A 22,083-nucleotide genomic window follows, 5' to 3' on the forward strand; every position below is an offset into this window, starting at 1 on the left:
GAGTCCCTGGATTCTGTAAAGAAGGCAATATGTCCGGGGGATTGGATGTGCTCTCTGGACATCCGGGACGCATATCATCATGTTCCCATTGCTCCCCAGGACCAGAAGTTTCTCAGATTCTCAATAGAGGGATACCACTTCCAGTTCCAGGGTCTTCCTTTTGGTCTGTCCACAGCCCCACGGGTTTTTTTCGAAGATCCTTGTAACCCAAGTGGCTCAATTGCGGTGGCAGAAAATCAGAGTTTTCCATTACTTGGACGACCTGATTGTCCTAGCATCATCCAGAGATCAACTTCTGGACCATCGGGATCGGGTTATCCTCTCCCTACAGTCCCACGGGTGGTGCTTGAATTGGGACAAGAGCCAACCCCGTCCATCTCAGAGTCTACTGTACCTCGGAGCCAGGTGGGACTCGGTCAAGGGACAAGTATGCCTTTCAGAACAAAGGCAACAGGCAACTTTCAGGGCTATCCAAGAGGTGATTTCATCATCTTGCGTCCCGGCTTCAAGAATATTGAGCCTATTGGGGATAATGTCTTCGGCTATAGGCCTTATCCCTTGGGCACATTGGAGATTGAGACCACTTCAGGTGACATTCCTTCGCAGTTGGGACGGGCTGGATCTGAATCAGAGCATCCAGGTATCACCGGACATACATCAATCCTTAGGTTGGTGGAACAATCCTTTGAACATAACGAGAGGCTCCAATCTGTTTCCAACTCCATGGTCCATACTGACAACAGATGCCTCAGGCGTAGGTTGGGGAGCGGAGTTCAAGGGGCAGGTAGCTCAGGCCCAATGGCCAAATCCAGTTCCAGGCGTATCCTCAAATATCCTAGAGATCAGGGCGATAGTTCAGGCCTGCTTGAGTTTTCGCAACCAGCTGGAAGGCTGCAGGTTGAAGATCCGCTCAGACAACACCACCGCTGTAGCCTACATCAGGAGACAGGGCGGCACAAAGAGCAGCATCCTGCTAGCGGAGGTGGAACCATTATTTTGCCTGGCAGAAGAGACTCTGTCAGATCTCACAGCTGTCTACATTCCCGGCAGAGAAAATACCCAAGCAGATTTTCTCAGCAGACACCATCTTCTGAGACACGAGTGGAGCCTGCATCCACAGATCTTCAGCAGGATAACTCAGAGGTGGGGACGTCCTGTAGTGGATCTTATGGCCACTTCAGGAAACACGAAATGCAAGAGATTCTACTCGAGGGAACCAGATCCGGCAGCATGGGCAGTGGATACCTTTTGTCAGAATTGGAATCAGACTTTAGCCTATGTCTTTCCTCCTCTACCTCTGATTCCCAGAGTGATACAGAAGATCAGGGAGGACAGAGCAGAAGTGATTTGCATAATTCCAGCCTGGCCAAGGCGACCGTGGTTTCCACATCTAATGCATCTATCAGTGGAACCTCCTTGGAGGATTCCCCTTGCAGGTCCTATACTGATTCAGGGCACATTCGTCCATCCGGACCCAGGCCCGTGGGCCCTAACGGCATGGAGATTGAGCGGCGGAACCTAGAGGTCCAAGGTCTCTCCGAGGTCGTTATAGAGACACTCCTGAAATCCAGAAAGAATTCCACCACTAGCAGATATGAAAGAATTTGGCAGGTTTTTCTCCATTGGAGTCAGGAGAAGCACATTTCATTGTCCTCAGTGACAGTAGGTAACATCCTGGCGTTCCTGCAATCAGGACTGGATAAGGGCCTAAGCATCAGTACACTGAAGACCCAAGTCTCAGCCATTTCAGCCTTTTCAGAATCAAGGTGGTCACAACATCCCTTGGTGGTCCGGTTCTTCAGAGCAGCTATCAGAATACTTCCACCAAAAAGACCTTCCTGCCCTCAGTGGGATTTGCCTCTAGTATTGGCGGCATTGGCTTCACCACCTTTCTATCCAACAGACGAATGTTCGGTCTGGCATATCACCCTCAAGGTGGTATTCCTGGTAGCCGTTACCTCAGCCAAGAGGGTTGGAGAACTTCAAGCCATTAGATACGACACCTCCAGCCCAGTATTCTTCCAGGACAGGGTAGTCTTAAGATTCGCAGACACCTTCAAGCCTAAGGTGGTCTCACCATTCCACTTCAAGGATGAGTTATCCCTACCAGCCTTTCCGGAGGAGGGGGATCAGGTCCTAGGAGCCTTGGATGTGGCAGCAGGAGTAAACTTATACTGCAAGGCCACAGAGACATTCCGAAAGTCAGACCGTTTGTTCGTGATTCCTGCAGGGAAGAACAAGGGAAAAGCCGCCTCTTCATCCACAATTGCAAGCTGGATTAAGACAGTCATTAAGAAGGCGTATGCCTCCCAAGGTCTAAGGGAGCCTGAAAAGGTCAATGCGCACTCTACCAGGGGACAAGCAACCTCATGGGCGGCTGAAGCGGGCACACCCCTGGAGGTCATTTGTAAGGCGGCATCCTGGTCTAGTCCCAACACATTTGTCTCACACTACAAGTTAAACATAGCCTCAGCAGAAAATTCCCAGTTTGGTTCTAATGTCCTCAGATCTGCGGCTGGAAAACATTAAAGTTTTTATTGCAACTATCTGCCTTGGCTTCATTATATTATGGGTCTCCCACCCGGGATTGGTAGCTTGCTACGTCCCGATACGTACTGACATGGAGAGGGCTAGGGAATAGGGAAAATTGCGTCATACTTACCGTGATTTTCCTTTCCTTGACCTCTCCATGTCAGTACGGCCCTCCCAATGAGACCACAAAAAAAAAAAAAAAAAAAAAAAGCTCGTAACTGGACACTGGTCAAGGGTTCAGGGGTCAGCTTTATTAACTTTGAGTGGGAGGGTTCTTGACGTGGCATAAGGGGCGGAGCTAACCCGATACGTACTGACATGGAGAGGTCAAGGAAAGGAAAATCACGGTAAGTATGACGCAATTTTCCCTACTCCTACTGATCCCTATTTCTTACTTATATACTCATGGCACTTTGTAATGTAATTGTACTAAGTGCACTGGCCTGGTAGTAGTTCTAGTGCCAAACTGCAGAGACACATGTTAAGATAAAAAAATAAAAAAATCAGCCTTTATTGATACAGGTATGGTATCCAATATTTGGAAACCTATTATACAGAGAGATCTGAATTACAGGAAGGCCATATCCTATAGACTTCATTTTATTAAAATAATGTAAATGGTTTTCTTTATCTCTGTAATAATAAAACACTGTACTTGATCCTAACTTAGATATACTCAATTCTCATTGGAGAAAAACAATCCTATTAGGTTTAATTAATGTAAATTATTTTTTGTAGACTTAAGGTATGGAAATCAAAAGTTATGGAAAGACCTGTTATCTGGAAAATCTCTGAGCGTTCTGGATATCTATAGTTATATATTTTCTTCCCCTAAGCGGTTACTCACCCTCTCGATGCCCTCATGCATGTAAGTGTCTCCTCCGGGAAGGACTTTGTTCAGCTCCTCTAGACCCTGTCTGATCTGGTCTCTGACACAGGGATAACAATATGTAAGACTCAAAGCAACAATCCTGTGTATATTGTTTTTACATTGTGAGTGATAGGATGACAGGATTTAGCCAGAAAAGGTATGTCTGAGCAGGGCTTCAAGTTGGATCTCTCTAGCTTTATCCTAGCATCTCTAAATCCTAACTCTAATATCATAATAAGTCCCAGAATCCTCAGTTGTCCCATGTTCATATCAACCTGCAGAGTTGCCACTGGGCCAAGCTCCTTCTCTCTTCTTTTTCTATTAGCTGCATCTGCTATTTCCCAGGGTAATTTTTTTAGCTTAACTGTGTGTATTACTCTTCTGCATCTAATCTGTGTGTTTTTCTCATCAAATTCTGTTTTCTTTTAGCCTCTGGGACTCAGCCATCAACTGCTTCATCCAAAGATTTCAGTGTTCCCTGAATAGCTAGCCGAAGGAAGCAATATGGCAGCGGTACTCACCACAATCATTTGGTCGTATGTATTTACATGATGGACTACCTTCCATAATTTCTTTGAGTGTCACAAAATATTATACCTATTATTCCCTTTCTATTTGGTATAAAAATAAAAATTGGCCAACAGGTAAAGTAAGGGGGTCAGTCTGGTGAGATGGGCCAAAAGAAATGGTTGTTATAGGTAAGACTGAGTTGCTTTTAAGAATGATGTGGCCATAGTAGAAGATAAGGTGGATGGGACTAGACAAACATAGCACTTGGTTATTTGTCAGTACTACAGGAGCAATAGTTGAAACGAGGTCCCCCCTCCCAAATGGAAGAACCCCTAATCCCTTTAAACGACTTCCAAAGTCAACTTCTTACCTGTCCTCTGTCAGTCTCATTAATGTAGATCCTCTTGTTGAGAAGACAATAAAAGACATTCTAAGCTGTGGACTGAAATGGAAAAAAAAGGAAAAACTTCAAACAATGTATTTTCAGCAGGGGAGGAGGGTGACATTGTAGAGATTCGACCAGATAGATACAAGAATACTTGTTGGTACAAACTCAATCAGATGTAAACGTAACACAAAGTTGGAATATAAGAGGATTGTAATTGCACTCTGAGTTTTGGGCAATTAGTAGCCACAAGTTCTTATAAACTTGAGGAGTTTGACATTATTTTGTTCATACAGTTTAGGGTGTTAATATGGATTATAAGAATATCAATTGTAAGAGTAGTATTGGATTTCCTGGTGGAAGCTGTAAGAGTTCTTGCTGCAAAAAGAATATGCAACTTGCAACACTACTGTCCTGGTGGGTCTGGGGATTGTGTCCATGCCGATATTCAATAAAGCCAATGTTGGTGAAAGACAGATCTGTACTTATAACAATAAGGTGAAATACTGTGATCCAAGATTGTTTCACATAGGGGCATTATCATCACATATGAGATATGTTAATTGGTTGTGTAGAACAGGTCACGAGCACACTCAGGCCCTTCGCGACAGGTTTCGCTTGGTGCACAATGCTTAAGTGAGACGCCACTCCCAATATCCAATAAGTCCAATAATTCAAGCAGGCACACAAAGCCAGTTAACCCCGGTTTATCTCGCTTTGTGTGCCTGCTTGAATTATTGGACATATGTTAATTTGTTGACCACATCCTCTCCAACATGCATGAGAGTACTCACAGCTCATTTTGGCTATTCGAGTTGGGGATAGATACCATATTAGTAAGACATGCTCATAATTTCCACATGGTTAATGCAGCTAGTAGATTTGTTGGGCCATTGGAGGGCTGTAATCCATTGATCCTATGTAAGAGTGCAGTGAAAGTCATCCTCCCATTTTGCCATTGATTTGGCCTTTTGAAAAGTTTTTTTGTTTTTTTGTTATTTAAAATATCACAAGCATATCCTGTGTATTCATTTAAATGGTAAAGGTGGATCTGGTTTAGAAAGATCAATTGGTTTATGCAAATATATAAAGAACTCCTTTTTAGGGATTGGAAATTTATGTTGGATTTGTTTTAATGTCATAATGCATGCCTCCCAATATAGGTCTCCTATGACTGTTATACCCTTATTTATCCATTTTACAAGACCCATTTGGGGTATTATAGGTTATAAAGTTTCAACTCGACAGTTTTGTACATTGAGTTTGCATTTATTAGCTAAAACTACATTGTCTCTATATACTCTGTGAGTTCTGGCAAATGCCAGAGGGGCTGCTATAAGGTGCCATAGAAAGTCATTATTTAGTGGGCTGGTGGGGCTGTTTGGGCCTCTGTGTACCTGAAATGCCAGGGCCTATTTTGACTCTTAGTCCAGAGGTTTCTAGAAGGGGACCATTCAACTTACTATGTTAATATCAGTTAATATACAACTCTGCAATTAGAGGTTGAGGTATATTGGGAATAAAATTAACAAACTGGCAGTATCTGGTGTTGTGGGAGTGTTGTGGGAGCAAAGGGGGAGGGAACACAACACTGATCTAGAACATCTAATAATTAAGCCAACGAATAAGGGACTCCTATAAAAAAATATTTGTGAAAAGCTATTTTCAATTTTTTCTGTATATTCAATATTTAGGTAATAATCCTATTTAGTGTGGTTCTTGACATACAACTACCTAATCTCCACCAAATAACATGGCAGTAATATGGCCATGCTGTACCATCTTTGTAAAGGAACCATATCAAAACTTGATATACCAGTATGGTAAGAACCCTATCATTCCTACCATCAAATACCATAGGTTTCTAACCAGGTCCCTTGCCCATGAATCCCTACCCACCAATAGACAGACATTTCTGCACTCCATCTCATCTCCCACACCCTTCTTTATTCCAATTTAATACAGATTACAGCTGTATACACACCCAATGAATCTCTGAGCCAGATGTTCAACAAAGTAATAGATTTCACTCCAGTGGTGGAGAACGCTGCCAGATCTGCAAGAAAACACATTGACAAAACTGTATGTAAGTATACTGTAAATCATATATTTTCCAGACATTGGATTATTACTGTTTTATAGTCATGCAACATAACTATCACTCATGGGCTAATTCTACATATTTAATAACACAGTCAGCGCTGCTCCTATTCCCATGGTTTCTTAGTTCCACTTGTTCTGTTTGTTATTACCTTAATGAAGGCGAATATATAAATATATGTAGTAATAAGTATAATTGTATCTTGTATCGAGATGAGGATACAGGATCTGAATGATTGGTAATAAAATGTATTTTCACATCAGCACAGAATCTCTTTACCACTACAAGCTAACTATCAGAACCACAGCACCCAATAAATATGGACATAAAACTGTCACAATAAGCATCTGTCACATCTTCCTTGGGGAGATGCTGTGGAGTTCCAAGAAGTTGGGAGCCTAAAGACTGGGTAACCTGGGGTGTAACCACATACAGCAGTATAGAGGTCAGAAGCAGTGATAAACGGTGAAAGAAGGGTGCTCTCAATGAATACAGGCTTAAAGAGTAGAAAACGGCAGGCAGAGACACAATCCAGAATCAGGTCAAAAAGTCGAGGCTGTCAGCAAACAAATGAAGTTGAGTGACAGGCCAGGCTTTAGAACTGAGGAATCCAAGAGCAGGACAAGGAGAGAAACAGGAACAAGGCCAGAAACTGGAACAGGACGGGCAGTGTCGGACTGGGAGGCCCAAAACCCACTGGGCCTGCAGCCTCTAGGGCCCCCCACACCATCCCCCGGGCCCGCCAGCTGCAAAGTCCTCTCTGCCACCAACACCCCTCCCTCCGTGAGCATGCGTACCTTTTTCGAGGTGACCAGGGTCAGGGAGGGAGGTAAGAAGAGGGAGTGCAGGGAGCAGGTCTGGACTGGCAGATCCCAAAAGAGCTAGGGCCCACTGGGTTTTTTTCTGGTGTCCTGCTGGCATAATCTGACCCTGAGGACTGGGAATCAGGAACAAGGAACCAGGGGGGGTCATGAGAACTTGGATACTAGAACACGTGATCTTGAGTCTAAAGAACCAGGGCCGGATTCCATGTTGCGGCGTCCCGAAGCCGCATGGTCCCGGCGCTGGGCACTCACATGCGCACCCCCCTCCGCACGGTCCTGGTGCCGAAAGTTTATTGCCCGCAACTCCTCGTCAGCACATGCGTAAGCGCACTGTCAGGCACCGAAGCACTGGGGAAATTTGAGTCCCAAATGCTCCTTAGTGATGCGGTTGGGAGGCATGCCGCCCCAAAAATGTTGCCAGCCCTAGGCCCGGGCCTATGTGGCCTCACCACAAATCTGGGCATAACAAGAACCAGAGGCAAGATTACGACAACAGCTTAATGACCAAGCCCTGAGCAAAGGTCTGGGGCAGGCTTATAAAGGGTCAGGATTGAATAATGAAAAACAGATGAGGATAATGAGATGGATAGAGAGCAGAAGGTAGGAAAAATACCAGTGGTCAGGGCCAGCCCTTAGTGCCTTCACTGGCTCAAATGGTAAGCACAGTCCCAGAAGCAAAAAAAAAAAAAACAGTTTGGAGCCTTTCCTCTACCCAAATTTTGCTGCAATAACACAATGAATAGATCTAACATTATAAATATAAAATCTCTACCCACATCTAGTCTTTTGCTTTATTTATTACCATTTGGTGAGGATGCTGATGATTGATAATTAATAACGCAACATGTCATATCTTGAAAATGTGCCTCTACATATTTTCTCTCACAAACCTCCAACAGCAAACATAATTACTTACCTTACAAGAATGGTCTCTGAAATGGTATCAATGTGCTTTGACCAGTTACCACCATTGACAATGACTGTAGGAAAAGGTCAGAAATTCAGCTGTATGCTTTGCCCTAAAGTATGCTTGCAATGCAAAGCACTCATAGAGATATCACATAAAGCAACCTTCTTGTGGCACAGGAAACATGAGGAAATGAAGGTATAAAGAGTAACTGTCAACCATTACACCAATATATGAATATAGCTGACTGGATCTTCTCACCAAAACCTGTGTTGCTTGACCATCTAGGAATATCTAGCAAGAGGACTATGGAATGAAAAGACATGGCAGTAAGAAGCTAGTGAATCATTCATGAAAAGGCAATCACCGTATGCCAATAATTATTTAAATCCTTATTTTAATCATCTTGAACAGAGGTCCCTAATCTTTTTTTACCTGTGAGCCACATTCAAATTTATAAAGTCAGGGTGCAACACAAGCATAGTATAGTTCTACTGGCTGCCAAATAAGGGCTATGGATGGCTATTAAATAGTGGCTATGTGGACTGGCAGCCTACAAGAGTCTCTGTTTGGCAGTGCAAAAAACTTGCCTCCATGCCAGGAATTAAAAAGATAATCACATGCCTTGAGGCCAATGGGAGTAACATCCAAGGTGTTGGTGAGCAACATGTTGCTCCTGAGCCACTAGTTGGGGATCACTGTTCTAGAAGAACCCTGTAAGTGATTGTAAGTAAGACTGTAAGTGGTTGTGATTCTGACTTGAGCAAATGCCAAAAATGTCTCCTCATTATAAGTATCATTACTTCCATGATGACTGCAGTTCTAGTTACAGATCACTGCAAACATCACAGATGTACATATTTTTATGTCGTCTTTAGAAGAATAAGTTGCAATTAAAACATCAATAATGTATTCAATAGAATGCAATAGATTCTATTAAACTTTAGGTCTGGCCATAACCATTTCAGCGCAGTAGAAGAGAATGAAGATCAGGTATACTTCCCACTGTTGCACATAGTGTTAGAGGCAATAGCTGGAACCAATATTTGTTCTAATGTTGCTCTAATGTTGAGGCGAATAAAAATTTTTGTGTGAAAATGCATGACTAATTACTTATTTTTGACCCACCCTCAGTGCACGTTGAAGATCATTTTACAAACAAGAAATGAGACATTTCATTGGTTGGGAGTGAAGACTTCTTTAGAAATTCTTTTGAGGGAATGAAGTTACCACAACAGACACAAATGTTCAAAGACCAAGGGCTCCAGAAAAAAATGTGTTCTTAGTCTCTAAGTGGTGCCAGTTTCTCAAGTTATGTCAATTTCTAGGAATTTTTGGAACTCAGCAGATCTACAGCAAGGACACCAACCTGATCTCCTAGATATTATCTCTATTAATAGTTAAGACAAATGCTTTATTTGCTGTTTATCTTGTGCCCCCTCCCCCCAACAGCACCTCTTTAAATTTAGAGAATTGAGAAAGGTTCATGGGAAATCTGTCTGCATATATGGTTCCATTTAATATCTTCCGTTCACTTTTTCTTAGACAGAAGATTAAAGACTAGCGTCCAACAACAGTTTGGACAAACTGAGAAGTTTAGCTGACTTAATCACACAATTCAAGGAGCCAACACAGTTGCTAAAAGAGCTACTATTGCATGAGAAAATGCTACTTCATGCATTCCCAAATGCCTATCACATCCTTCACCTAAGCACGCATGGAGTCATTTTGATAATCTTTGCCATAATGTTGGGAACGGCAGATCAGCTGACTCGTCTGTTTGATTAATTGATTGCTAAAAAACATATTGTCTGGATGGTGAAAACAAAGTACAATATCAACTACTTTCTGTCGTCATGTAGTTAAAATGTTTTGGTCTTTACCCAAACCAAAAGAGGTGCATATAAAAATGATATCCTTGTTTTCCCTTCACCTAAAGCCCCCTTTTGGTCTGACTTTACAGATTAGAACATTTAAGGACACAGAACCACAGCTAGACAATGAATCCCAGGCCTCTGTTTCCTCAACACAACACTGTTTATTCCAGTTCTGCTGGCCAAGTTTCGCTGAAATGCATCATGTGGATTTAATGAATTGCCATAAATATTGTCAGCTGCAAACTGCTGACTGAGCCGAACTCTTGGTCCCGCTGCCAGAGCAAATGGAAGAAAAGACAGTAAATTCCAGCAGGGAATCAGTTCTACAAGGGAAGTGATGTAGCCATGCTGATTTTGTTTAAATATATTGTATACTAATAATATTATGGATTCAATTTATAATCCTTTATTCATACAGTGCCGGCATATGTTTTGTGGAGCTCTACAGAGATCGTTTCTCATTCACAACGGTCCGTAAACCAGAGGAGTTTACAACACACATATGCAATTTATCAGCATACGTTTATACCAATTGGTAGAAGCAACACCCAGACAATTTAGGACACAGTAAGGCATTAAAAATTCCACTTTACCCACACTTTCTTGAGTTCAATAATCCAATAATAATCCAATAATTTTTGGTGCTTCGTGAGAAAGCGAGAGCTCTACCATACTGAAAGGACCACTAAATCCTTATGTTGTCTGTTAGACTTGTGTTTAATATTAGAGAGTACTCCAAAGGAACTAGTAAAGTATATAGTTTATGGTGTTTTGCCATCAGGCGTTTAAATTGCAGCCCTGTTCTGCTAACTATGACCCCCAAAAGACATTAGACTTTGCCTTGGTTTGATAGGTCATCTAGCTTCTTGCCTTGGATTATGACACAAAAGAAGCTCCATGGTTAGACACAAGCAAGGTTGTGGCAAAATCATCTTGAGAAACAAAGGCAGCTTGCACAAGGCTAAATCGTATATATGATGTCATAGAAGGTAAAGAAAACAAAGCAAGATATTACACATTTCCATTAGACAACACAGCTGGGGCAAATGAAGACATGAGATGCCTTTAAAGAGCTCCATGGGAATGGTTTGGTCTATTCTATATCCCAATACAACTTTTGATTTCAGAATTTCAGAATTTCAGAATTCACACCAATGAGCACCAGGTCAAAGTTAATTGGTTGCATTGGGTCACTGCACAGGGCAACATTTCCCTATGTTACTTGCAAAGTTTGTGGCCCATCTAGTCACCCTCTCTGTGGACCTAGAATAGGATCAGCAGGTCTATTAAGAAATGGCCATAAGAAATGCATCTAACAAATGTATGGGTGCAGATAATGAACTAGTTTTAGATTTCCCTATAGAATTCAGTGGGGTTTCTATAAATATATACCCCATGATTTCAAAACTGAACCTGTACCAGTATATTAAATACCACCAATGGTAAATGGCTCATTATGTCAGATACTTTTTCTAGGTGACACTTTAGAACATACATTTGCTGTATTAAACTTGTCTAGTACAGACCTCATTTTTTCCTGCTTGAAAATATTTATGGAATTTGTATCCTTATTTTACAGTTCTTTAAAGATAACCATCTGTCCAAAGCAAATGTTCTTGAATTCATTTATTTTGCCTCGCCCATCAAAAACTTCCATTCACTCAGCAATTTTCCTCTCCTTCAAGGCTGTTTTTCTTACTTCCTTCTTTAACCTTCTTTATTTATTTTGCAAGATGCATCTTCGCAATGGCCTCCTTAGTGGAAATTTCAAACTCCATTGTACAATCTACTTTTTGAACTTAAATTGGTCAAGAAACCCTGCCCAGATAAGAACCTCATCTTTGGTTGTTTGCATATTTGACCTCTTTCTGTTTAACTTTGAAGGTTATAATGTCCTGCTGGTTTCCTGGCTGCCTGGAAGTTTCATGTTTCAACATACATTACCTGCTTCCAGTAAGAGAATGAAATTGTTTTATAGATCAGCTCTCTTAAGCAGAGGGACACATATTTGTTACATATGCAAGTCCCTTAGTACCGTTAGTTAATTTCCCATCAGGAATTTTTACAGGGATTATATTCTTACAAACATCTCACTTACATTTGCCTAACAGAATAAAACTATGTGCACTTTTTTATTTGCCTTTTTTTGCTAAAATGGTGTATTTCACCAATCCCTATATCCAACAATGATCTCAATTGACTTTACAGAGGTTTGGATCCAGCCATAACAATTTTGCTTCATGTTATGTTACCATCATTAATAAAGGTGGTAGAAGCAAAAGACTCCCATTTAAATTGAAATATAATTATTAGCGATGGGTGAAATCTAAGCAATACTACATTACCTGTGTCAAAAGATTTCATAGATAAAGGACACACTGCAGATCAACTAAAATTTATGATACTGGAAACGATACCTCCACTAAAAAGATGGAGAGACACAGAACTTAAATTAAAGAGAAGTGAGGTTTGGTAGATTAATAAACTCAAATCTTTACACCCATTAGGTTTAAACAAGGATTATGACCTATTTTTGTACTTATGAATGCATATACATAAGAAGTAATTTTGATGCAAGCTATGAGGTCATTTCCCTTTCACTGCCTTCAATATGTCTTACCTGTGCAATGCTGTTGTTCATTTGGCTTGATAAAATGCAAACAGTCTGTCCGAAACATCACTATGTGATGTACTAACTTATTAATATACTTTTTTTGCATTATTTGAGTGCTGCTTCATTCATTCCTATTTTTGTATATTACATGGGGACCAAACGGTGTCTCCTAATGAGCGAGCACCGAGATTCCTGCTTATCCGCTTAACTAGGGTATGGTGGTGACTTTGTAAATGGATAAAAAACTGTCTGAATGATTTTGAGAGATGTAGTTAATGGTATATTGTATACATTTATTAAGGTGCCACATGGCTCTGTATTTGGTTCCATCTTCTTTCTAATCTGATTCTTAATGACTCGGAGGAGGCCATTGAAAGCAATCTTTTTGTGTTTTCCCATGACACAGCAGTATTAAAAATAATTGCATCCATCCAAGACGTATTATCCTTGCAGGGGATGTTGCCGAACTGGAGTTGGTGAGATATTTGCCAATAAATATAAGGTAATGACATGCCAGTCACTTATACCCTTTATGCTCCTGTACACTCCTTCCCTGTGTTTCACCCGATTTAACCCAGTCCATATAAATTATCTGCAAAGCACTTTCTCATCTCTCTCTCATATACACGTAATGGAATACAGATTATTTATTCAGATCTGAGATCATGTAAAGTAATCCCACCTTTCAAAAAAGTTATATACAGAAGGGTTTGCTGAATGTTTTGCAAAACTTTCCCAGGAGTAAGTTCACACAAAGTTGTTCCAGCTGTAAACCTCTTAATTTCATAGGATTTCCAAACCTGCCTAATCTTCTCATCTCCATCTATACCTTCACCTGTTTCTTTAACCATTCACAGACTTGTTCTCCTATGCCATGTTTTTTAATTTTATAGTTATCTTGTATATGAAACTTTGCTATTTTGTTTGTTTGTTTGCTGCCATGCGCAGACTTGCTCTCCTATGCCATATTTCTTTATTTTATACAGTTATATTATATACTGTTTGAAACATTGCTGTTTACATTAAAGGAGAAGGAAAGGCCTATTTACTTGGGGGAGCCAAAAGTTATGCACCCCCAAGTGATTATTTATACTTACGTGAAACCCAGGGTCAGTGCTCCTATCAGCAACGACTTCTTTGTTAAAGTTTGGATTCTCATGCTACTGCGCATGTGCTCCCGCATGAAGAAAGATGAAGCTGGAAGCCGACCGCTCCATGGTGCTCACTGGAAGAACCCCTGGACCGTTGCAGTTTTCTTCTGATAGGAACACTAGCCCAGGGTGAGAGGTAAGTATATACAATCACTTGGGGGTGCCTAACTTTTGGCACCCCCAAGTTAATAGAGCCTTTCCTTCACTTTTAATTGTAGAAATTCCTCCCATTTCCTGATTACTCCTGTAGGGATGTGATAACTTAGACACCTTCACATAATATTGTCAGGCACATCCTAAAGGTTTTAGACACCTAAATGGGTCCTAATGGGGACCTGTATCATTGTGCTGCTTATGTAAGCCCCTGTAGTTCTTACAGTGTACTGTAGATGGCACTGTGCTAAAGTATAATGGTCTAGGAAACAATACGGTCTTGGTCCATTTTGCTTTAGCCCTTACCTGAGCAGGCAGAAAGGGTATGGGTAGTGGAACCTAGCAGCTTCGGCCTTAGTAAAGTGGATAGCTATACTCTTTCATAGATCACTCTAGGAGTAATAGATAGGTTATATAGTAGAGCAGCTCAAGGCTCCGACTAGGAGAGTCAGAGGGATTAAGATCCCAGGTACTAATAACCAAGAAGTAGGGACTAAGTGCATAGACATAGGGATGGTAGAATTTCCCCTAGGTTCCACTTAGGGCGCAGGCTGAAAGCTGTGGTACCTTCTCAATTGCTGCTTAACTACTGCTGTAACTGTTCCCTTGCCTGCAGGGATCAAGCTGTGTTCTTGGTGCTGTGAGTATATTGCTATCCTTTATGCTATATGTTCTCTGTTCTTCTATGTGCATCATCTTGTAAATAAACTCAGTTCCTGGTTAAGCATAAAAGAACCACTGGTGCCCAGTTCTTGTGCATAAGCACATTGTTACAGTTGCACTAAACCTCCACACCGTTGCGAGGCTTACACCTGAGAAAAAGGTCTCATCCGTAGCACAATTATATTTGAAAGTAAGCTTATAATAGAGACGGTGCCACTCAATTTATCATAGCGCTACACTCCCTTAAACTTCATTTTTTTATGGGAAAGCATTTCACTCTAACATAAGTGAGACTTCCATAATAAAGGAATTCAAGGACACCTGGGAAAGTATTTACTACAACCAATTAAATAGATGAACTGTCACTTATTCAGTGTCAATATTGCTTTTACTTCGGCAGCATAATATCTTTTATTTTTTGGTTTCACTAGGGCTAATCTGTATTTCATAGATTAAAAACATTCTTAAAACTTTTGTAAGTATTTATCTTGAACCTCATTGTGGAAAATGTTGATGCAGTACAGATGTACTATAATAGCTGTGGTAACTTTCCAGCAGTTGCTAGGCTACATGTGGCCATGCATGGGTAGATATTGGGTGCCAATTCGGACACTCTTAATTTAGCTGTCGCAGAGGAAGTGGCAAAACAATTTTTGATTTTTTCCTGGATCCAAAACTTATTACACTTGGCTACCAATAGTATAGCCAGGGAATTGACACTGAGGTCCCTAAGTTTTAGATGACCCACTGGCCTTGTGCAGAAAGTGCATTTGTTAAGATCTTCTATAAAATGGGTGGTTAAAAGTGATCCCCTTCTTGTTCCACCGCTGATGAAAATGGGGAAAGAAAATTATTTGTCCCAACCAACCAAACTTATATCTATACACTATGTACTTTGTTGCTTGCATGCCTTCTAACATTTACAAACTGAAAACTGGATTATTACAGACCAGAGCTGTTACATAGGAATATTATGGGCTCATTTGGAAGATTTATGGGCAAATGTAATAAAAAGAGCAAAGTTTGCTCCCGGTCTAATCACCTTTAGCAAACAATCAGCAGGAAGCATTTACTTGTTTAAAAGCAAACATCTTGTTGTAGGGTTGCCACCTGTCTGGTTTTTACCCAGACAGCCCATTTTTTTGATGGGATGTCCGGTTCAAAACTGCCTGCCCGGTTTTCCAAATTAGGAAAACTTGGCAGGATTCCCTGAGATTGATACCAATCGATGATCGGCACATCATAGCCCCACCCCCAATGTCACATCAAGCCCCCCACTACACCCCGTCTCACCCCGTTACATCACAGCCCCACCTCCCGCTATGTCATGGCCCCCTCTCCCCGGGCCGGAGTTAGTCGAGAGGAAAGGTGGCAACCCTATCTTGTTGGTTGCCATGGCTTACAGCTCCTGGGCAAATTTAGTGCCTTTAATTACATATGGGGATTAGAATATCTTGAGAAAAAGAGGAAAACGTAGGCGTTTCTGTGACCTCTTTACTGGCTTCATCTGATGGAATACTGCAAGCTTGAAAGGTGCTTTATATATAATGGCTGGAAACTATTTTCATGTAATATTTTAGATTCTGTGTATCTGCACCCTAAAGGGGCCCAAAGCAATCTATGGCAGATAGTTCAGTAGAGAGAAATTTGGGAATGGATATTGGGTACCACTGGAAAGCAGTACCCATGAAGTCTGAATTGCTATGCTGAATCGATTCCCATGTTTTTGTTTAGGAGAGTTGTTTTTCCCCCTACATGTGACCACAATAGGCCACAATTATTCTGCAGGGCTGCATTAAGCTAGTAAATGAGTCAACTAGTGTTAATATGTACAATTTTCAGTGCTGCCTTTTCCGTTAATAGCGGAAAGTAAATGGATTAACTATTTTACTGCAAGGCAAGCTTGGCCCGCCTTGCAAGGGAATTCATTGTAGGCCTGAATTGAAGTGGTTAGGTTTACATGTTTGTCGATTATCAAAGCCCCTGACTGATGTACAGTGTCGGAAGTATATATTTTAAGCACCCATATGTTGCTCATTTAGCACAACGGAGCAGTTTGGTAATGTGCAGATGGACTTCATACATAGGACAACTTGCTCAAGACATCTTATGGCACACTGTTTTATAGAATGCTGACAGATGCTAAGCAGCTAAGCTCTGTAGATGGAAAATGAAGATATTGCCAGAGACAGACACATACAGTATTAGAAAGAAGGTTACTTGCATAGATTCCCTATATTTCTGGTTTCTAGAACTGGAACAAAGGTCCCTTGGGTCAATTTCTAAGCTTTTGTTTTGTTTGCAACATATGTGACCTGGGCTGCCACATTTTCTATAGAAAATAACCATATGTGACGTAAGAGGGTAGGTTGGCGATAAAAGGTTTGGAGATTGGTGGGGCAAATTAAGGACATAACCTGTCAGATCAGTGGAAGCAGGCTGTGCAGAGAAGACAATTTAATCAGGGGCATAACTGTCTATAAGTTTGCAGATGACACTACTGTGTTCGGCCTCATCCAAGACAATGATGAAACCGGATACAGACAGCTAGTGCACAACATCACTGAATATAGCAAAGAGCATGACCTGATCCTAAACACAGTAAATACAAAAGAGATGATCATAGATTTCAGAAAACACCCAGGTGAACACAATCCCTTACAAATCGGAAATATCAAAATAGAGCAGGTTGTAAGCATTAAATTTCTAAGTCTACACATTGCAAATTCTTTAAAATGGACTGGCAACACCAAGGCCATAATCCGGAAAGCTCATCAACGTCTTCATTGCCTCCGAAAACTGAAAAGGTGTGGAATCAACAGATCTGCACAAATCACCTTCTACAGAGCCACGATTGAAAGCATTCTAACTGGCAACATAGCAGTGTGGTTTGGTAGCATCGCGCAAAACCGCTGAACATCTCCACCGAACTTCCATCACTGTCCGATCTAGACACAGCCAGATGCAAGAACAAAATTAAAGCCATTACCTGCGACAAGAGTCATCCAGGACATGAAATATTCACTTGGCATAACCCCAATTGAGGCACAGGAGGCCTGAAAGCATAAAAACCACAAGCAAGAGACTATTTAATAGCTTCTTTCCAAGAGCCCTCAGACTAACTGCAAATGAGTCCTACAGATAAGAAGAAACCTTCAGGAATCATCTATCCCAACCAATCATTTAGTCCCAACGAACCATATGGTCTAATTTGTACTCCCTGCACTTTACGTTTACTATTATTTATTAATTTCATACTCTGTATCTCTGTATCCCATATACATTGTAAATATCAATATATTGTAAAAATCAATATGTGTCTCACTGCACTGTGCTGCAAAAGAAATTCCTATGTACTCCTGGTACAATAGGCAATAAATAACTACTTGACTTGACTTGAACTGGGTAGCTCAGGGGCATAACTGGGCAGCCCTGAGTCATAATAACTGGGGTGTCTGAATTAACCAGTTAAATTGCTGTTCATTTTTTAATCCCAGCTGGTCATGTAAAAAGGCCAACTAATGCAAAATAAAAGTAAATTTGGTTGCAGTGTTCCTCTAAGTACTTTTGAAACTACTTAGATTTGTTTTACTTAGACTCTAATCTATAGTTAAAAAAAAATGTTGTACAGTTTGAAAAATAGTGCATGAAAAAAACATTAATTGACTTCAATGCATTTGGCGAATTTTTTAGCAAACTGGAACAGGTCAGATTTGTCCATCACTACTCATACATAGTGAGTGGAGGCAATAGAAATCTGTTCTGAGTTTGCTCACCCCTGGCTGTCAGCTCTGCTCTAAATTTCCAAGTAGACAGAGAGAGCACTACACAGAGTGTCATCTCATTCAAGTTACAACTTTTTTATACATTTATTGGAATAATAACTAATATGCCCGGAAATGTTGACATTACGTCTTTAGAAAGTAAAAGCCCCTTTTACACTCCATTACTATGGATTGCTGCAATATCACAGTTGCAGACAACTAGAGGGTAATAATCAATCTCCGCAAGGTGTTGCATTTGGTGTTACTTTATGGAATGCTGAAATATGATTAGATAGATAGATTCGCAGGATTATATTGGTGAGAGGACCAAGGCCAGTTGTTGACCTCCTCCTTCTGGATGAGACGATGGACCCTTTATATAAAAAGGCTTTGCAGTGAAAGGATACCTTTGTACACCCGTCTATATACAGTCCTTATGGAGAATCTGGCGTTGTGAAGGATTTTCCCTACACCGAATGGAAAGTTTTAGTCAGGTTTGGTTCTGCTTCTTTATGAAGGTTGGTTGGATGGACTTTTGTTTTGTTTTAACCTTGAAAATGATGCAACAATATATAAAGAATGTCAAAGTTGTGCTCTTCCAGTTGCACTGAACTATAGCTTGGCTTGTATAGTGGCCAACTCAGGGCATTATGTGAACCATCATTTCCAGTAACTCCTCCAAAAGCTTGTAGCAGCTGTAGGAGCACAAGTGAGACATCCTTACCCTACAGGCTCCCCTTAGCTGTATCCAGCAGGAAACCCAATATAATATACGTGTTCCCCAATGAAATTCTCCTTAGCATCTGCCTATATAGCATACTGTATTTGCAATGGAGCCACTCAGTCCCTGTTAAAACCTCAGGGCCAATCCTCTAAAAATGGTTTGGCATCTTGCCCGAGCAGCTGGTTTGGACTCGCAGATAATTTCTAACACACCTCCAACGCTCCAAGTCGTCCAGCTTCCCGGAGGCATTTGCAGGAGATGCAAAAGAAATGAGGGGAAAGGAAAAACAATCCCACTCAGAGGTTTACATTGATGTGAAGCTGGTTACCATGACACTGTAATTATTTCAGTGTGGTGTGAAATACGGAAAGAAATAGGATTATGATTTCCAGTGAAAATTTTCCTGCTGTAAAATATATATTCTTTATATTAGGTTTCAATGTACAGACGGGCTCCCTCTCTCCATATCTATAGAAACTGATCATTCTGTCTGTCTATAAAAAATACTGTAACACAAGAGAAGATGTCTGTCTTGATTTTGTCTCCTATCTGTATAGAGCAGTAGTGCAGTGATTAGCATTAAAGGGGTTGTATACCTTTAAATTCACTTTTAGGGGCAGATTTATCAAAGGTCGAAGTGAAAATTAGAATTAAAAAAATTAGAATTTTGAGCTAATTTTTGTGTACTTCGACTAGGGAATAGTCCAAATTGTGTACTGTCTCTTTAAAAATTCGACTTCGACCATTCACCATCTAAAACCTGCCGATTGCTGTTTTAGCCTATGGGGGACCTCCTAGAACCTACTTGGAGTCAATTGGTGGACTTGAAAAAATTTTGGGGAAAACTTTGATTCAAATTAGATCGAATGCGCTATTACTTCGATTCGTATGAATTGGAACGAATACGGACTATTCACCTGCAAAAAAAACTTTTTTTCAAACTACATTTTGGTTGGTCTTTTTTTATTCAAATTTTGAAGTTTTTTAAATTCAAAATTCGACCCTAGATAAATCTGCCCCTTACTGTGATGTAGAGATTGATATTCTGAGACAACTTGCAAATAGTTTTAATTTTTTGTGATTTTTGAATATTTAGCTTTTTGTTCAGCTGCTCTTCAGCTTGGAATTTTGGCAGCTATCCGGTTGCTAGGGTTCAAATTACTCCAGCAACCAGGTAGTGGTTTAAATGTGAGACTGGAATATAAATAGGAGAGGAACTGAACAGAAAGATTAATAAAAGTATAAAAAAAAAATAGCAATAACTATAAAGTTGTACAGTGCAACAGTGAATGAGCTACTGGGTCAGTGACCCCCCTTTGAAAAGCTGGAAAGAATTAGAAGACTAAAAAAAACTATGGAAAATAAAAAGTGAAGACTAAGAACTGGCCATTCTATAAAATACAAAAAATACTTTGAAGGTGAACTGCCACTTTATTAACAGTGGTATAACAATGGGGAAGGAAGATTTTGGGTGCTGGAGTTTATAGGTGATAAACAATCTGAATATATATGTTTGAAAAAAGTGAATCTTCCTTGAGGTTTAAAAACACTAAAAGAATTTGATGGCACTCAGACAACAGCAGGCAGAATTTACCGGGAACATTTTTTGAAAGCAAAAGGTTTCAAACAAATACTGATCTGAATCCTGGATTAGCGTGTCCACAGTATATGCTGAAAGCACGAAAATCGAGCATAACTCTGGGAAGCTGAGAGTAGTAGTTGAGCTGAGCAGCAGACTCAGAGCCCCAGGATACAGATGGCTGCTCAAAGCCTTGGCACTGCATTCTCTCCTAACTCATCTGAATTCATGGCTGGAAGCAAAAGAGCGCTCTCTCGCCAGTTTCCTTGTGTTGCATACTTTTATTTTCTGTGGCATGTATTTTTCTCTTTAGGTCAGATTGCATAATAAGGCATCATGACTCGTATTAATCTGAATGCAGCATTGAGATAGGGAGCTTATTGCCAAGCTGTTCCCCAGAGCCCTCCATTAGTGGACCTCATGAGCTATTAATTAAATTGGCTGTTAGTCTGCAGTCACACCCAGGGCCTTGCTCTTGTATTTCTTAATGAAAGTTGTTGCCTCATAATATGCTACACATCTGTAAATGTTCTTTCTTCACACCCTCATAGATTAAAATGTCTTTTCGGATTTTATCAGCAAATGTTCTGGAATATGTACAGTAAGCTATGCATAAAATAAGCAACAATCCATTATTACATAACAATCCTTAACTTTTTGTTGTTGCTGGCCATGGCTTCCAGCACCATGCATTTCTAGGTTACACATTTTCCCTAAAGTGGTGTATGGAATGTAGAATCTATAGTCTGTGGCAGTTACTTGGTTAAAGGGCAGGTGGTTCAGCCTGTAGTGGAAAATCAGTTACCGGAAACCTCTTAAGGTGAAAGACAAAGTTTATTCGACATGAGCTCTGAACTCACAAAGTGTCAGAAATCTGAACAAAGGAATTACAGGGTTTTTATAGACTTGTAAATAGAGAGTAGGAGAGCATAGAGACATCACTTCAAGCTACAGAAAAACTAAGAACTGCTCTTACAGCCAAGCAGGTGGCTCTGCCCTTAAGACCAGGGTACTAGTGACCGAGGCTAGCTTGAGAACACAATCCATCCAAGTCAGGGCTGTTTCCAGGAGAATCTGCATACACAGAATTTTATTCTCTCTCAATACCTACACGGGGAACAATGATTTGTTCAATTGTTAATTAGCAATATCCCTCACAATCGTAACCAATGGTACGATGTTTTCTTCAAGCATTGTTATAGCAAAATACCAAATGCTAACTGCCTACTGGTGGCTATAGAGTAGAATTAGAGCAGAAGCTTGCCCTGTGACTACATGTTATTTATGTACGCCTCTTTTATCCTACATTCAACAAAATACACAGACATATATTAAAGCATGCCTAGGCATCATCATAGCCATCTGTAAACTTGGCAGATATGTACTTCATCTGCATTCTTCTGCCATGCATGCCTGATAGATATAGGG

The 22,083-nt window shown here is 40.6% G+C and overlaps 1 protein-coding gene and 1 long non-coding RNA gene across 3 annotated transcripts in view; one reads left to right on the top strand and one right to left on the bottom strand.

Annotated features, from left to right (window-relative positions):
- The window catches only part of antxr1.L (ANTXR cell adhesion molecule 1 L homeolog), a 110,304-nt gene that overhangs the window by 71,589 nt on the left and 16,632 nt on the right, over nucleotides 1-22,083 (bottom strand). The window contains exons 2-4 of the mRNA XM_018253412.2: nucleotides 6,283-6,354; nucleotides 4,284-4,355; nucleotides 3,380-3,461 (exon numbers count right to left, since the gene is read on the bottom strand). Of these exons, the coding sequence (XP_018108901.1) occupies nucleotides 3,380-3,461; nucleotides 4,284-4,355; nucleotides 6,283-6,354 (226 nt within the window). The remainder of the gene's footprint in view (nucleotides 1-3,379; nucleotides 3,462-4,283; nucleotides 4,356-6,282; nucleotides 6,355-22,083) is intronic.
- On the top strand, nucleotides 3,685-12,372 carry LOC108711548. Of its 2 annotated transcripts, none has more exons than XR_001934923.2 (3): nucleotides 3,685-3,939; nucleotides 6,264-6,384; nucleotides 10,094-12,372. It is a non-coding gene; the product is annotated as an uncharacterized LOC108711548 (long non-coding RNA). The 2 variants fall into 2 exon arrangements; XR_001934922.2 differs by lacking the exon at nucleotides 10,094-12,372 and adding an exon at nucleotides 9,265-9,413.

This window comes from Xenopus laevis, chromosome 3L (assembly GCF_017654675.1).
Source record: "Xenopus laevis strain J_2021 chromosome 3L, Xenopus_laevis_v10.1, whole genome shotgun sequence".
In the NCBI taxonomy this organism is placed as follows: Eukaryota; Metazoa; Chordata; class Amphibia; order Anura; family Pipidae; genus Xenopus; species Xenopus laevis.